This window comes from Carcharodon carcharias, chromosome 3, assembly GCF_017639515.1.
Source record: "Carcharodon carcharias isolate sCarCar2 chromosome 3, sCarCar2.pri, whole genome shotgun sequence".
Classification (NCBI taxonomy): Eukaryota; Metazoa; Chordata; class Chondrichthyes; order Lamniformes; family Lamnidae; genus Carcharodon; species Carcharodon carcharias.
Window position 1 is genome coordinate 83,314,773 of NC_054469.1, and position 12,879 is coordinate 83,327,651.

Here is a 12,879-nt window from a genome sequence, read left to right on the forward strand (position 1 = left end):
ATAAAGCAGTGTGTTAACCTGCTTCTGCCTTTTTTATCTAGACCTGAAGCAATCATGTATCTAAGGAATCTCTTTCCACAATGTCCCCAATTTTGTGACTGGCCTAGGCCTTGGATGAGTCCAAACCTGACTGGTAATGTAGTTTTTTGATCCATGGTTATTAAATTTTGAATCTGTGTGCAGCTTTAAATGCTGTAAGGAAATCCGAGATGGCACTGCAATATACTTCTTCTCAATGAAGTTTCCTGCACTTGTGAGTTTTGGCGGACTCCTGCAGTAATGGCATTCGTGATTTCTTCGTTTAAAGTTTTCAGCAGTGACTCTCTGGGTGACTGTTATGGCTCTTCCCCGCATTACCTGAGGACTTGAAACCATTGATTCCCAGCTTTTACTTGGGTTTAAAATGCCAAATCTTTATGTATTGTTCGGAGTGAGCTCGGCCACCAGGTGCTCAGGTGCCTACTTGGGACTCAGGCTGTTCGTTATGCATTTTAAAATGGCAATTTTGACTGCTGCTGACTTAAAAGCTTTTTTAAACTTGTGCTGGCCAAGAACTTAATGTTTTAGCTCACCCCAGTAGGTCTTCTGACTCTGCGCTCTTTGGATATTTGAAGCTGGGCTTCCACGGGATTCAATAGTGTCTTCTGCTTCAGTGTGGAGTTTTATTTCTGCCTCCGCTTCCAATTCTGCTTTGGTGCTTTTATTTGATGATCTCCTTCTGCACCTTTGCTTCTGATGTTTTTAATGAGGTCAGAATGCTGTTTTTTCAATCTTCCAGGTTTTAAATTTCTTCTCCAGCTTCTGAGGTTCTGGGTTGTTCTGAAAGCTGCCACCATGTTGTAAGATGGTGTATGTAGTTCGGTAGGACTCATGAAGAGGTTCTGAGTCTTAAATAGTTTAACAGCAAGTGTTCATTGACTGCTAGTAAATATATACATATATACAGTATAAGGTCTAAGCTAGGTGTTGTCTCCGTGCTTGCCTCTGCACATGTCTCTGTCCAGGCCAAGACTGCCTGCTAGGCTTGGGACATGTGTTCTTTTACATTGCAGCATGGGCAGTACTGTACTCAGTCCCAAGTTCACCCCTTTTATGTGAAACTCTTACACTACAAACACAGGTTTTTAAAAAAAGTGATTCATTCAACAACACAGGCTCTGTCATACTTTCTAAACCATGTGAAGGAGATTCATTTATATCCATGAACATTTGCCCAGTGGGATGGCTATCTTTTTTCTGCTTGCTGCAAGTTTATCTGGGCTGGCCAATATCATTGTGGACTGGCTGGTTTTCAGTCTGTTTTGTTATTTGGAAGCATGACTATATGTGTATAACTGTTAAAATAATCGCCAATTGAACATAAGTCTATTTTATTATCTAACTGCAAATGTATACTGAAATATTACATTCTGGAAAAGTAGCACCACCTTTGGTTTTATTTTGGCCTAATTTCATACCTTTGGTGTTTTTGATTTGCCTTTTTTGTTTCACTTAGTTGACATTTTTATTGTTGTAACCTCATATTGATTTTGGTCATGATAGCTCCCTTCACTGGTTTGCAGATGTACTTGAAGAAAAATGTTAATTTCAGATTAAGAGACAAGAATTTGGATAAATTTTTAAAGAGTTTAGAATCACAAGTTATTTTCAATTCACAAATTAAGGCTGATTGGTTTTATGGCATGGTTTTACTCCATTTATTTTTAGTGAAAGATGAGAGGTTTGTCTCATTTCAGAGCTGATGCTTGAGTCCACTTAGTTCTTAGTTTAAACCCTCATGTAACTTTTTCTCTGTCTGAATCTGACGCCTCCCTTACAATAAATTAAACCTGGCATAAGGGACAAAAACACATGCACATGGATAGGTCTTTAGTTCAAATCACCTCAGCTGCCTAGCTGTCACTTGAGAGAAACTCACTGGCGGTTCATTCACATGTCTGGGGGCATCGAAAACCATTTCTCTCATTAAAACTACTGCAGAAACAGTGAAATGTCAGTGTGAATTTTTGGTGTGTATGTTCAATACATTTTCAGAAGTAATTTGAAGTAGGCCAGCTGTTAAATTATCTTGCTGTCCTATCAGTATTGATTTTAATTGTGGCTTGTGTAGGAAGGAAGCAGAGGATTGTCTGTGTGAGCCTTTTGATAGTCTTTTTGGAAGAGGCGCACTGGGAAATAATTAACAAATTCTGAAAAAATGTTGGTACTACAGTTCAATAACAACAAAATTTGCTTCCTTGTGAAATCTTCTGAAAGATCATTTTAAAATAACCTGTGATTAAGATACAATTAATAACTAAGCTTGAAGTCGAAGTCTCTTTTTATAACTGAGGTTTCCGTTAGCATGATTAACAGGTAACATTTCCACCAGTTTCCAAGTAAAGTTATGTGCTATAGCTGTCCAAAATCATTTTACCCAGACAGCATTGTCAGGGGGGATGGAACTGAACTGCTGTGGTGGAAAGGATGTCAGAATATACGGTAACATGAATTTATCTAAAAGACATACATTGAATGTTTTTAATGAATAAATTTTAATTTACTTTCTGAAACAAGCTAATTTCTCCATTAAGCACATGAAAGGTGAGAAATGAGCACATTTTATGACAATAAATACAGTTTGAAAGATTCTTCAACTCTTCATCTTTCTGTAATAACCTAGGGTACCGTTCTTAATTTTTAAATGATTTTAGTGAGGAGAAATGCTTAAAGCAGCATGCTGCCTAATTCCATTGTACTTCATGAGTGTTGCACTTCCATTTTATCAATAATAATTATTTGTTCTGAAACATGGTAATTAACAAGATATTGTACGAATGATTGATCGTGGCGACTAAAATAACTTTGCAGAATGTGTTTGATAAACATATTGGTCCTCATGCTATCATCATTCATTTATTCATAACTATAGTTATTGTAGATAAGCATGACAACTTGGGTTCAGAACCTTGATATGGTATTAAAAATCTAATTATATTATTTCAGAATTTATACCAGAATAGGTTTCTGGGTTTGGCAGCTATGGCATCGCCTTCCAGAAACTCTCAGAACCGCCGTCGATGTAAAGATCCCCTCAGGTACAGCTACAATCCTGAGCAGTTTCGCAACATGGCTGTCACCATCCCAAGAGCAAACAGCGACACAAACCTGGTGAATTCAGGGAGTCGTTCCACCTTGATGGTCAGCAGTTCCCGATATACCATTGGCCAGTCACAGGACCTTATTATCTGTTGGGACATCAAGGAGGAGGTAGATGCTGGGGACTGGATTGGAATGTATCTTGTAGGTAAGACGGTTTCCAATCATTGATCATTTACCTGGAGAATTAGTCTATTAATTACATGTAGTGTCTATAGTTATTGATAATTTATTTTAAATATTGCAAAGTTTCATGTCATGCAAACACTCCAAATGCTTTACATTAACATGGTAACATTGAGCAGATGACAAGCTAGCTTGTAAATAGTGAACATCTTTTATTCCAGTCAAGTGTCTGATCAGTTTCTAGCTATCATATAATTTGCATATTTTATACAACATGACATAATTCAAGAAAGATTGATAAGTGAATTGATGAGATTTTCCTCCAAAATTCTGGGGAAATAGTGAAAGTGGCGGCTTACACAATTTCTCTGGGCTTTCAACTAATCTTCTGCTAAAATTAAGGCAGGAGATTGGGAAACCCTTGAGGAAATTCTAACACTGATTGCTTTGTCAGAGTTTATAATCCCATTGCTTAACTCTGCTGCTTTACAGTAAGACTTATTTATTGTAGGTAGATCCTTTTCCTTTTCAATGATTCAATTTGCTTACTTGGCATCAGCCATGTTTGGAGTGTCATCCACAAGTAGAGCAGACCACTTAATTTCCACATTACTGTGCCTTGATCACAAATTAGTTGGATTAAAGATTGATGCCTGATGGTTAATGGCTTCTACAGAGTCGCTGACAGCATTGCAATGGGCATGTTCTTAATCTTTCATAATAATTAACTGGTAAAAGTCAAATTGTAAAAATTGTGAAAATTATATTGTGAGCTGAATTGAAAACTTCAGTGGCCTGAATTGGGTATTTCTAGGCTTCCATCCACCTGCCCCTTTCAGAAAGATGTCATTGTCCAATCTTATCTGCATGAACTAAGTCTTGATAGGCATTACTTAGTGACCTAAGGCTATATGTTCACCCATTGCCTGGTGAGCAGATAAGCAATACATGTCTGAGCTGGCAGGACCCAATGTAACTATGATCATGGGTGATTATCACCATTCATTATGAAATCCCCTGCCATCCTGTGGCTTTGACTTTGGATTTTGTGAACAACTAATTATGACACCTTTTTAAACCTACATGTCAAAGAAGTTCAAACTGTCATCATTTTACTTCAAAATTAGTCAATGCAAATTCATGAAAGTCAAATCAAATGTATCTACATTTTTTTAAAAAACCTTTGGTTCCTCAAAACTATGAAATTATGCAGTGTAATGATTATGCCAGTGTATAATGAAGAAGGCAATACATTGGATAGCAATTCACTTATCAATCTTTCTTGAATTATGCGAGGTTGTATGACATTCAATATTTATATGAAATCTGCAAATTATATAATTGCTAGAACCTGATTGGACACATGACTGGAATAAAAGATGTTTACTATTTTCAAGCAAGTTTGTCACCTGCTTGATGTTACCATATTTATGTAAAGCATCTAATATCAATGTGTTAAATGTTTGCTCGTGATCGTTACATGTAAAATTAATTACAATTAACAAATTCTAAATTAATCATAAAGCGCCAACTGAGTTTTAACCGAAATAGGGAAGATCTGGGTCACGTTGGAATTTAAAATCTTGAAAGTCAAAATCCCAACTCAAATCTGCCTCCAACTCACCCACGTCTGGCTTTAACTGAGATGGGAAGGCAGGCAGTTGACCAAAGTAGCAAGGTGCCTTAAACACTTAAATACTGGGGGCGGGTGAATTTTCCCGGCCCCCTGGAGGCGGGCTTGGAGGCTGATGAAGCCAGAAAATTAGCGGAAAATTCCAGCACGATAGCTCTTTTATGCTGTCCCAGCTACGGGCTAGTTTGCTGTGATGGCTGCCACAGGAATAGGCAATGCACTTGACCGAGGTGGACAGGCAATCAAGACAAATTAAGGCCTTATTTAAGGGCCATTTTATCACTGTGTAGCAACTTTGCTAGTGCTGCACAGGCCTCACCCCAGCAAGAGGTCAGAGGGAAATAGGAGCCTGCTCTCCATGGGCCTGTCACGGAACTACAAGGCTGAAACAGGGAGCAGAGAATAGGGATAAATGGGTCATTTCCAGGTTGGCAAGCTGTAACTAGTGTAACAGGGATCAGTGCAGGGGCCTCAGCTATTTACAATCTATATCAATGACGTGGATGAATGGACCAAATGTATGGTTGCTAAATTTTCCAATGACACAAAGATAAATAGGAAAGTAAGTTGTGAAGAGGAAGTAAGGAGTCTGCAAAGGAATATAGGTGTGTTAAGTGTGTGGGCAAAAAATTGGCAAATGGAATATAATGTGGGAAAATGTGAACTTGTAAACTTTGACAGGAAAAATAGAAAAGCAGCATATTATTTAAATGGAGAGAGATTGCAGAACTCTGCAGTACAGAGGGATCTGGGTGTCCTGGTACATGAATCAGAAGAAGTTAGTCTGCAGGTACAGCAAATGTTAGGAAGGCAAATGGAGTGATGTCATTTATTGCAAGGGGAATGGAATATAAAAGTAAGGAAGCTTTGCTACAGTTGCACAGGGCATTGGTGAGACCATGTCTGGAGTACTGTGTATATTTTTGGTCTCCTTATTTAAGAAATTATATAATTGCATTAGAAGCAATTCAGAGAAGGTTCACTGAACTAATACCTGGGATAGGGAGCATTATCTTATGAGGAAAAGTTGGACAGGTTGGGCCTGTATTGTGGTAAAGTTGAGTGCCATGTACCTTTAAGAGAATGCAAGTGGACTAACGATGTGACAGTACTGACCAATCACTGTACGGCACGGGTTACTGGTTACCTGCAAGTCTTGAGCTGGAGGTGGTTTGGGGAGCATGCAAGGATTTACTGTTCTGCCTTCTGTTGCAAAAACAATCACACTTTGTTCTTATGTCAGTCTCTCTCCGTTATTGATAATGAGCATCAACTAAGAGGTGTATATGAAGGTGTGCAATTCGAGTTTACTTGACTAGCGAACTCATAGCCTCAAGATATAAAATGTATCTATTGGAGTTTGGAGGAATGAGAACTACTCTGATTAAAACATAAAAGATTCGTCAGCCTGCTCCAGGGGGCAGGGAATATTCACCCCCTGATATTTAAATATTTAAATATTTTTATTTAACATTTAAAGGCTTGACAAGGTGCATACTGAAAGGATGCTTCCCTCTTGCGGGAGAGACTAGAACCAGGGAACACAGTTTAAAAATAAGGGGTCTCCCATTTAGGATGGAGATGGGGAGAAATTTTCTCTTGGAGGATTGTTAACCTGTGGAATTCTCTTCCCCAGAGAGCAATGGAGGCTAGGTCACTGAATATTTCTAAGGCTGCGTTAAATAGATTCTTGATTGACAAGGGAGTCAAAGGGTATATTGGGTAGACAGGAAAATAGAGAAGAGGCCTACAATCAGATGATCTTATCAAATGGTGGAACAGGCTCAAGGGGCCAAATGGCCTACTCCTGCTCCTAATTCATATGTTCTTTTGCTCATATGTTTATTTCTCCACACACATGTTACCTTTTTGAATATGCCCTGCTCTTCAATAAGCAATCCTCTTACCCTTTATGTGCTTATAAAACATCTTTGGGCTTTTCTTGATCTTACTTGCCAATACTTTTTCATGCTCTCTCTTTATTTTCTTAATTTCCTTTTTACTTTCATCCCTGCACTTTCTATACTCCTTTAGGTTTCCTCCAATATTGAGCACTCGGCATCTGATATAAGCTTTCTTTTTTGGCTCAAATTGTTCTTCTGAATACATTTTAGAATTCTGTGCCCTCCATCCGTTCTACTGATTCTATCCCTGTTAATATTATGGTGGTTGAAATCCCCTACTATTATGCACTGCTCAGAAATTTGCCTACTTTTTTTATTTTCTATTAATTATTTCCCAGGATGTGGGCCGTGCATTTTTATTACCCATACTTAATTGTCCTTGAGAAGGCAGTGGTGAGCTGCCTTCTTAAACCATTGCAATCCATGCACTGTTGGTACATCCATTGTGCTGTTAGAGGGTGAGTTCCAGGATTTTAACCCAGCTGCAATATAGTTCCAAGTCAGGAAGGTGAGTGGTTTGAAGGGGAACCTGCAGGTGGTGATGTCACCAGGACTGGATGAATTGTATCCCATGCTGTAAAAGGAAGTCAGGGAGGAAATAATGGATAATCTGAGGATCATTTTCCAATCCTCACTAGATACAGGCAAGGTACCAGAGGACTGGGGGCCTGCGAACGTTGTACCATTATTTAAAAAATGTGTGAGGGATAGACCAAATAATTATAGGCCAGTCAGTCTGACTGGGCAAATTATTAGAATCAATTCTGATGGACAGAATAAACTGTCACTTGGAAAGGAACAGATTAATTAGAGATAGTTAGCATGGCTTTGCTAGGGGAAGGTCATGTCTTACTAATTTAATCAAAGTTTTTGAGGAAGTAACAAGGAGCATTGATGAGGGTAGTGTATGGATGATGTCTACATGGATTTTAGTAAAGCATTTCACAAGGTCCCGCATGGCAGACTGGTCTGAAAAGTAAAAGCCCATGTAAAACTGGGGAATGTGGCAAGTTGGATTCAAAATTGGCTCAGTGACAGGAAAGAAAGGGTAATGGTTGATGGATATTTTTGCGAATGGAAAACAGTTTCCAATGGCATTCCATAGGGCTCAGTGTTGGGTCCCTTGCTGTTTGTTGTATATACTAATGATTTGGACTTAAATATGGGTGGTATGGTTGGGAAATTTGCAGATGACACAAAAATTGGCCATTTGGTTGATAAGGAAGAGGATAGCTGTCGGTTCTGGGATGATGTCAACGGTTTGGTTGAGTGGGCGGAAAAGTGACAGATGGAATTCAGTCCAGAGAAGTGTGAGGTTATGCATTTGGGGAGGGCAAAAGGAACTAGGGAGCACACATTAAATGGGAGGATATTGGGAAGGGTAGCGGAAGTGAAAGACCTCAGCGTGCATGTCCACAGGTCACTGAAGGTGGCAGGACAGGTGGAGGAGGTGGTGAAGAAATCATATAGAATGCTCTCCTTTATTGGACGAGATATAGAATACAAAAGCAGGGATGTAATGATGAAACTGTATAAAATGTTGGTGAGGCCACAGCTGGAATGTTGTGTACAGTTCCAGTCACCACATTATAGGAAGGATGTAATTGCTCTGGGGAGAGTACAGAGGAGATTTACAAGAATGCTGCTAGGGCTTGAAATTGTACCTATGAGGAAAGATTGGATAAACTGGGAAAGTGAGGAGGCTGAGGGGGTGACCTGAATGAGGTTTACAAGAATGTTAGGGGCCTAGATATGTTCCCATGTATCTGCTGCCCTTGTCCTTCGAGGTGGTAGAAGTTGTGGGTTTGGAAGGTGCTTGACGGAGTCTTGGTGAGTTGCTGCAGTGCATCTTGTAGATGGTACACACTGCTGCCACTGGTGGAAGGAGTGGATGTTGAAGGTGGTAGATGGGGGTGGCAATCAACCGGGTACTTTGTCCTGGATGATGTTGAGCTTCTTGAGTATTGATGGAGCTGCATTGATCCAGGCAAGTGGAGACTATTCCATCACACTCCTGACTTGTGCCTTGTAGACTGTGGACAGGCTTTGTAGAGTCAGATGTTGAGTTACTCGCCACAGGATTCCTAGCTTCTGACCTGCTCTTGTTGCCATAGTATTTATATGGCTGGTCCAGTTCAATTTCTGGTCAATTGTAACCCCCAGGATGTTGACAGTGGGGGATTCAGCATGGTAATGCCTTTAAAAGTCAAGGGGAGTTGGTTGGATTCTGTATTGTTGGCGATGGTCACTGCCTGGCACTTGTGTGGTATGAATGTTACTTGCCATTTATCAGCCCAAGCCTGAATCTTGTCCAGGCCTTGCTGCATTTGGGCATGGAGTGCTTCAGTAACTGAGGAACAGCGAATGGTGCTGAACATTGTGCAATCATCAGTGAACATCCCACTTCCGACCTTATGATGGGAGGAAGGTCATTGATGAAGCAGCTGAAGATGGTTGGGCCTAGGACATTACCCTGAGGAACACCTGCAGTGATGTCCTGGGACTGAGATGATTGACCTTCAACAACCACAACCACCTTCCTTTGTGCTAGATATGACTCCAACCAACCTGGTTGATTGGCACCCCCATCTACCACCTTCAACATCCAGTCCCTCCACCAATGGCAGCAGTGTGTACCATCTACAAGATGCACTGCAGCAACTCACCAAGACTCCATCAATGCACCTTCTAAACCATCTACAAGATGCACTGCAGCAACTCGAAGGACAAGGGCAGCAGATGCATGGGAACATATCTAGGCCCCTAATAATCAATAATCTTGTACACCTCAAGCAGGTCACCCCTCAGCCTCCTCACTTCCCCAGCTTATCCAATCTTTCCTCATAGTTTCCTCCTGATTCCAACCGAACACAATTTTGCTAGGGTTCCTTGGTGCCTCACTCAGTCAAATGCAGCCTTGAAGTTGAGTTCAGTCACTCTCACCTCACCCTATTGAGTCCAGGTCTTTTGTCCATGTTTGAACCAAGGCTGTAATGAAGTCAGGAGCTGACTGGCCCTGGCAGAACCCAAACTGAGCATCAGTGAGCAGTCATTGGTGAGTACGTGCTGCTTGATAACACTACCGGTGGTCCTTTCCATCATTTTGCTGATGATCGAGAGTATACTGATGCAGTGATAATTGGCCAGAGTGAATTTATCCTGCTTTTTGTGGAGAGGACATACCTGGGCAGTTTTCCATATTGCTGGGTAGGTGCCAGTGTTGTAGCTATACTGGAACAGCTTGGCTAAGGGGGCAGTTGGTTCTGGAGCACGATAGCTGGAATATTGTCAGGGCCCAGAGCCTTTGCAGTATCTAGTGTCTTCAGCTGTTTCTTGGAGTGAATCGAATTAGCTGAAGACTGGCATCTGTGATACTGGAGACCTCTGAGATAGATCATCTACTCAGCACTTCTGGCTAAACATGGTTGTAAATGCTTCAGCCTTGTCCTTGAGGATGGAGATATTTGTGGAGCCTCCTCCTCCAGTTAGTTGTTTAATTTTTATTTAAACTCGTTCATGGGATGTGGGTATTGCTGGGTTGGCCAGCCTATCCCTAACTGCCCTTGTTCAGAGGGCATTTAAGAGTCAACCACACCCAGGTCTGGAGTCACATGTAGGCCAGGCCAGTTAAGGATGGTATTTTTCCTTCCCTGAAGGGCATTAGTGAACAGATGGATTTTTACAATGATCCGCAATGATTTCATGGTCATCATCAGACTTTTAATTCCAGACTTTCATTGACTTCAAGTTTCACCATCTGCCTTGGTGGAATTCAAACCCAGGTCCCCAGAACATTACCCTGGGTCTCTGGAATACTAATCCAGTGACAATACCACTATGCCACCACCATTCATGACTGGATGTAACAGGACTGCAGAGCTAAGACCTGATGCATTGGTCGTAGAATCGCTTAGCTCTGTCTATCACATGCTACTTTCACTGTTGGGCATACAAGTAGTCCTATGTTGTAGCTCACCAGGCTGACAACTCATTTTTAGTATGCCTCCTGCTACTCCTGGCATGCCTTCCTGTACTCTTCATTGAACTAGGATTGATCCCCCAGTTTGATGGTAATAGCAGAGTTGGGGGTATGTTGGACCATGAGGTTACAGATTGTGGTTGGATACAGTTCTGTTGCTGCTGATGGCCCACAGCACCTCATGGATGCCCAGTTTTAAGTTGCTACATCAATTCAAAATCTATCCCATCTAACACGATGGTAGTGCCACACAACAGGATGGAGGGCATCCTCAATATAAGGAGTATTTATAAAGAGTAGTGTATTGGAGGAACTTTGGTAGCCAAAGATATGCTCAGCAAGCTTCCACAAACAGAAATGAGAGAAAGATCTGTTTTTGATGATGTTGATTGAGAGATGAATATTGGCCAAAACTGTGCTGACTTCTATGTTCATGTTAAATAGCTGAATGTAAAACCACAGTAAATAGGGGAACCCAGACCAGTTCCTAGGTTGATGAAAGTCCCTGGCTCCAAGCAAAGCTTGGCCCAAGAAAGGACCTTATTATTTTAAATAATAGTTATTTGAAAAATAAAATGAGTCTTTTCATTTAGTTTAATATAAAATTGAAGTAGCATCATCAAGTAATGGAATGACTCAGAGCAACCACTTAAAGCATAAATTTAATTTATTCTCTCTTGAGTGCCATAAGGGACTCTTAAGTGCAGCCATAAGGGACTCTTAAGTGCAATGCTCAGCAAGACATACAAAGTTTGATGGCAGTGAAACCTGCCAATATGGATTTTTGGAGAGTTGCAGCTTGATGACATTCACTGTTATATAAGCATAAGTGTGTGCATGCGTGCTAAAAATCTTTCACAACATGCATTTTCTGTCAACTTTTCCCATATAAATTCTTAGGTCTGCACCTGTTTCCATGAACTTATCACACTGGGCAGAATCATCCCAGATTTCCACTAAGTGCAGTAACAGGCAGGAAAAGGAACATTTTACCTGCCGGCCGCAATGATGCTTTTCAGGCCATATCATCCCAATCTGACATCATTAATCATGTATTCCCGGGAAACATGCCATTTCATTGGCAGGCGGGCTCTCATTTCCCTGCCACGCCGTTACCTCACCGATTCCTCACGCCAGGTGCCATATTTAAACCATGCGCACATCTCTCAGTGCTTCCAGCCCAGGACTGCTGCACAGAAGACATGGCCCTGAAAGGCAAGAAGACTGCAGCACCCTGATTCAGTAATGCATCCCTGTAATGCCTTTTGGATGCTGTGGAGGCCCGCCATTATGTCCTCTACCCCTGGTCTGGCCACAGGAGGTCTAGCAATCTCACCACTCCACTTTGGTTGACAATGGCAGTGGGTGATCAGGGCCAATGCTGCATACAAGAGGTTGGCCATCCAATGCAGAAAGAGATCTTATCTGTGCTGCCAGGATAAAGCAACCATCTCATCATTCTAAACTCACACAGTCACAAGGCCATCATGCATTCACTGGCATCTCACTCACTGCCAGCTCAAGGGACATCACCACTCAGTCTCTCAGATGCACCCTCACGTCTCCATCTTGCCTCATCTCCTCTTGCCTCCTCAGCCCTCACCATCTTGAGGCCACACGCACAGATCAACATGTTCCACTACACATACTTTGGAATACCCCGCCCTTCCCCAATACAGCCCTCACCCTGCAGCCTCTTCTCTTGCCTAAGGCCACTTCTTCCCCTTCCCCAAGCAAGCCCCAGCCCTGCAGCCACTGAAAAGCCACCTGCGCCTTATGGCTGATCTGGTAGGTAGAGGCCTGCCCGTGAGCCCCCCTAAAAGTGATGTAGTGCTGTCTGTGAAGGCTGGCGCTAATGACTGTGAGTGCTGCCTGAAGCAAGGTAGGCAAACAAAGCTTGAGGAGCAGCTGGCCAGGTGCACACCGCTTATGTACGTTGCGAAACATGCTCACTTAAGTGCGTGGATGATCCAATGTGGGGAGATGATTCTAGTGAGCTGGATTTATAATGATATGCAGATGTATTACAATGAAGTTCCCGATGTCTGATGATGGGAAACACGGCCTTCCATTGACGGACAGAACGGACAATTGCAAAC

At 41.6% G+C, this 12,879-nt stretch overlaps 1 protein-coding gene across 1 annotated transcript in view; it reads left to right on the plus strand.

The window, feature by feature from the left end:
• The first annotated feature begins 3,006 nt into the window (after positions 1-3,006).
• The window catches only part of LOC121276200 (E3 ubiquitin-protein ligase HECW1-like), a 527,663-nt gene continuing 517,790 nt past the window's right edge, over positions 3,007-12,879 (plus strand). Inside the window, exon 1 of the mRNA XM_041184341.1 lies at positions 3,007-3,286. Coding sequence (XP_041040275.1) covers positions 3,022-3,286 — 265 coding nt within the window. The 5' untranslated portion in view covers positions 3,007-3,021. The remainder of the gene's footprint in view (positions 3,287-12,879) is intronic.